This window comes from Telmatherina bonti (genome assembly GCF_933228915.1).
Source record: "Telmatherina bonti genome assembly, chromosome: 2".
Classification (NCBI taxonomy): Eukaryota; Metazoa; Chordata; class Actinopteri; order Atheriniformes; family Telmatherinidae; genus Telmatherina; species Telmatherina bonti.
In genome coordinates, this window is record NC_136620.1 from 37,706,732 (window position 1) to 37,711,939 (window position 5,208).

General features: G+C 37.9%; 1 protein-coding gene across 1 annotated transcript; it reads right to left on the minus strand.

The window, feature by feature from the left end:
• Positions 1–324: 324 nt before the first annotated feature.
• Positions 325–4,744, minus strand: etfbkmt (electron transfer flavoprotein subunit beta lysine methyltransferase). The gene is made up of 3 exons (XM_079253835.1): positions 4,471–4,744; positions 4,267–4,397; positions 325–978 (listed from the first exon to the last, which is right to left on the minus strand). The coding sequence occupies exons 1-3, from the start codon at positions 4,740–4,742 to the stop codon at positions 629–631; spliced, it is 753 nt and encodes a 250-aa protein (XP_079109961.1). The 5' UTR covers positions 4,743–4,744; the 3' UTR covers positions 325–628.
• Between the last annotated feature and the right edge of the window lie 464 nt (positions 4,745–5,208).

Genomic DNA, 5,208 nt, shown 5'->3' on the forward strand with positions numbered 1-5,208 from the left:
TGCCATCTGTGAGTGGAGAAAGGGGTGAGGACCGGAGAAGGGGGTGAAAGATAGGAGAGTGTGTCTTTGACAGTGGGTGTGAGTGTGTGTGTTCAGCGAGTGAGTCTGTGAACTTTCCCCAGTTCATCTGTGCCACCCGATGTAAATGCGGCCTTGAGAGCTGAGTTCAGTTTAAGTTCCACGATGTAAATACTAACTGAACAAACAACAGGGACAAGCATGAAAAAGCAGACTCACTGAACTTTATTCATAGTTTTCACAAAGTAACAACAAAAGAAAGAAAAAAACAACACAATCAAAGCAGTTTTGGAAAATAGTTGCTGAAATATGAATTGTGATTTATCTTCTGGCAGATTCTTGCGCTGTTTCTGCTGCTGACGTCATATTTCTCCTCCTACCTGCTACTTCCAAAACGCTCTCAGGATTTTACCTCTTTCAGCATTCCCACAACCTCTTTTTGCCAAACTCATCTTCGTGCTGCCCACTTGGTTAAGCTTGTGGTCTAACTGAGTTTAATAGAAATGTCTTGTTTGTAGTAGCTGGGATCACATGATAAGTCCAATTCTGATGCACAAAGTCTTCACTCACAGGAAACTGCATCAAAGTTAAGCCCAGATGAGTCACTCTGCTACTGGTCAGGATGATACAACCAAACACTGCTGCAGGTCAGACCGTAGTTCTCCTCCTTAACACACCGAGGCAGCTCGAACCGGGCCAGATGCTGCAGGAGCCGTCGGATGCTGTGTTCTTCAAACTGGGCTCGTCCAGGATCCCCGATCAGGACTTTGGTGCCGTGAACTTGGATGCAGCGGTCCAACCAGCTGTGAAGGCTGGTAGCGAGGGACTCGTCATAAAACATGTCACCCAGCAAGATCAAGTCGAAGCCTTCAGGCTCTGAGCCGATCATGTTGTCAGTCACACAAGCAGGGGGCTCCACGCCGTTCAGCTCTGAGTTCATGTGGATTGCAACCGACGCAACTGCAACACAAACAGACAGTAAAAGTTTGAGCTTTTCTGCTTTCTGTATATTTTCCACCCAGAAAGTCGGACTTTCTCGTAAGCTTTGAGCCGTCTTGAGTAATTCTCAGGGCTTTCTGAAGGTCTCTGAGTTTTCTGTGGACAAGCTGCTTGACTTGTACCCGACCGTTTCTAGAGGAGTGTTTATTAAGCCACTGAAGACCTCTGAATCATTCAGAAGAAAGACGCTTAACTCAAAACACATCTTTTGTTCTCATCCATCAGTTTGATTACAATAAAAAAAAGACAAAATTAACTGAGTTAGAGAAACAAAAGATTGTTTTTGAATGAACAACATGACTCATGAAGAGCGTGATGCATGATGTGTGTTTGCCTAGAAGTCATTCATAATGAAGAGAAGCAGGGAAACATGGCAGATGTTTAACCAAACGACACAAGAACTGGACTGAAATCAGGGACAGCGGGTCTTTTGGAGTTAGAAACACCTCCCTGACCCCAGATGTCGGCATTACTGGAGCAGTGTGTGACCATCTCGACAGAGAACAGAACAAAAAGAGCTTTGAAATGTACCAAAGAAACTCAGAGAAGACTCCTCACAGGAATGACAAGACAGCTTGTATCAGGTGGTTCAGGCTTTCCTGAGGAACAACTGGTCGTTGTAGATGTAGAGAATAACTGAAGTACGCTGAATAAACACAGAATGAAAGACCCGTACTAATCCACAAGCTTTGATCTGGGAAGAACTGATCAGGCAAGCTGAACAAAAGATGGAATAAGCCGGGGAGGGGCTCCTACAGCAGTCAAAGCAGGAATAATAATTTCAGTGCTGACAACATGTTTTATGTTGTCAGCACTGAAGTTCATGTCAGCCAGTCCATTGCAGTATATATATATATATATATATATATATATATATATATATATATATATATATATATATATATATATACTGCAATGGACTGGCGAGCTGTCCAGGGTGTACCCTGCCTGTCGCCCAAAGCCGGCTGGGATAGGCTCCAGCTTCCCCGCGACCCTGAATTGGAATAAGCGGTTCGGAAAATGAATGAATGAATGAATGAATATATATATATATATATATATATATATATGTATATATATATATATATATATATATATATATATACACACACATAATGAGACAGGGGGAAGTTCTCAAAGACTCAGAGATGGTTTCTATATATACATATACATATATATATATATATATATATATATATATATATATATATATATATATATATATATATATATATACATATATATATATATATATACATATATATATATATATATATATATACATATATATATATATATATATATATATATACATATATATATATATATATATATATATATACATATATATATATATATATAGAAACCATCTCTGAGTCTTTGAGAACTTCCCCCTGTCTCATTATGTGTGTGTATATATATATATATATATATATATATATATATATATATACACATACATACATATATATAAATATATATATATATATATATATATATTTATATATATATATATATATATATATATATATATATATATATATATATATATATATATATATATATACACACACACACATAATGAGACAGGGGGAAGTTCTCAAAGACTCAGAGATGGTTTCTATGTTCTTACAAGCAAGGGTAGCCTCTCGTGCAACGTGGCACATCAGAGTCCAGCTACAACAAGAGCAGCCCAAGACCAGTTTATTTATACACAACAACCATACAGCGTAGGCGTATGCATACGAGAGTCATATAGGTGTTGACCTTTGTTCCTCTAAACTATGTGTGTGTGTGCATGGAATTATACTAAGATGTAGGATAGATGGAGATGGAGTGAGGTGCAAGACATCTGTTTCTGTGCAAGCATAACAACTGGAAGTCATAAAACATGTTGTCAAAGAATATGCATACGAATGTCTTCTGGACTAACTTATCATGATAACTAAAAGACTAAATATGGTTAAAAAAAAACCCCTAACAATATACATATATGTATATAAACATGGTAACAAAATAAAGGTGTATAAGGTGTAAACAAATAGAAAAGCATGCAGTCCCTAACAGTAGCATACATGACTCTCTGAGAATACTCTTGAAAATCCCAAGACACAGCAATGCCAGTCAGATGTTGAACAATAATGTCAGATCTTGTGCTGCTGTTGTCAGACATTGTCCTTATGCATTCATCTGCAGAGCTCTGAAACTGTCCAATGATATTGTACAAGCTCTGGTCTGTCCTAAGATAAGCTCTGTCAGGTTCACATCTAACATCTGGAAAAACTGGCACTCCTGCCAATATTTGTAATTCTTCTTGTATTGCACTTTAAAAAAATTTTTTTTTTATTGTATCTACAGTTGTGTTCATATTTATTCATACCCTTTCATTAAAGAAGGAAAAATAAAACAGCTGCCTGTAAAATAAGCTGAAATTGACTAAGGGGTAATAATAAATTTAAAAAAATATGAAAATCATTACATTATTTTCTAATTCTGGTTCAATAGAGATATATTTTTTAAAAAAAGCAAACAAATAAAATAATTTATTACATATTACATCACTCATAAACTAATATTTAGTTGAACAATCCTTTAATGTTTCCGCTCCAGTCAGGTGTTTTCTGTTCCTCTCAGTCAGACTTCTGCACTTGTTGACAGGTATTTTGTCCCACTGTTCAACAGAAAAATGCTCTAATTTGTCCAGGACCAATTTGTTTGTTTGTTTGTTTTTTCTTTCTTCAACTCAATAAAATGAAAAAACAGTGTCTTATATTACTAAATTATATTTTTGCAAATTTTTAGTTATTGTTCCTTTTTTAAGTCTCCAGTTATTTGAGTGACTGTTCAGCCTTTTCTTTAATGAAAGAGGATGAATACATGTGAGCACAACTGTACCTTTTTTTTCCCGATTTCTATGGATCAGGATTCTGTGTCCTTAATAAAGCTTGAATTGAAAAAACTGAATAAACAAAAGCTTAGAGTGACTGTCGCTATCATCTCCTGCTTATTACCATCTCAATAACTTCTTTTTTAAAACACTGTTTCCTATATTTTGTTTCCTTTTCCAATTTTCACTCAAAATAAACAAAAAATGCAAGTGATCAGTAAAACACCGACAATAATGAATGAAGCAGGGTTTTTGGTTCATCCTCTGTAGGTTCACTGATAAATTTTATTATGTTTTTCATTTCTTGGGGGCATAAACATATAAGATTGAATTAAATAGATTAATTATATATAAATGAATACCTGTGTCGATGTCATTGGCCACCACATGAGCAGCTCCAGCGAGTTTTGCAGCGATGGCCGAGGCTCCACAGCCGCTGCCCAGATCCAGGACCGCTCGGCCCCGACACACCTCCGGGTGATCCAGGACGTACCTGGGCGAGGAAGGGATCAGGAAGAACGTCTCACACCATCATCTTTGTTTCTGGATGGGATTTGTCATCTGACCTGGAGAGAGCCTGTCCTCCTGGCCAGTAAATGGCCCAGAAAGGGTCATGGAAAGGCCAGAGCTCCGGTGTTTCTGTCCAGAATCTGCAGCCGGGAGTGAAGAGTCTCAGCTTGATCTCAGGAGTCAGGCTCTGAGCTCCGGTTATCTCGGTGTTCTCCCTGATGAATCTTCTGATGTAATCATCCGAATGGGAAGTTTTTGAGGTGAATCTTTTTGTTAAGATGTGTAGTTTGAGAAAACTTTTGACACGACGGGAGAGAAGTCCCGACATGATGCTCGGAACTGACCTGATGGAGGGTCTGCGCCACTTTCCACACGAATACAAAACAATGTCGGACAAATGTTCAACAGTCCCTCTGAAAATGGGACCCATAACATGGTTCCGCTGAAAAGGTTCCTACGCCCAGTTTTTACTGACTAAATTATCTTTAACCCTTTCATGCAGAGTAGTGATAAAGAAGACACCTATTTTCAATTTTCTTTCTTGCACATTCATGAATGAGGGTGGGTTTTTTTTTTTTCGTAAATAAACCACATTGATGGATGTTTGTGAGTCATCTAATAGATAGGGTGAAGGAAACTCCGGTCCTCGAGTGCCACAGACCTGCAAATGTTAGGAGTTTCCCTGCTGCAACACACCTGATTGGTGTGGCTAATTAGCAGACTTGTGCAGAGCTTGATGTCAAGCTCTGCACAAGTCTGCTACTTAGTCTGCAATACGTTTCCACTCACTGGAG

Excerpts from the sequence above, each read along its gene's own strand:
- etfbkmt (XM_079253835.1), bottom strand. The coding sequence starts at position 4,742 with ATGTCGGGACTTCTCTCCCGTCGTGTCAAAAGTTTTCTCAAACTACAC. Across the intron at positions 4,398-4,470 it reads GGAGGACAGGCTCTCTCCAG|GTACGTCCTGGATCACCCGG; the intron begins GTCAGATGACAA and ends TTCCTCGCCCAG. Across the intron at positions 979-4,266 it reads GGCCAATGACATCGACACAG|TTGCGTCGGTTGCAATCCAC; the intron begins GTATTCATTTAT and ends TTTGTGTTGCAG.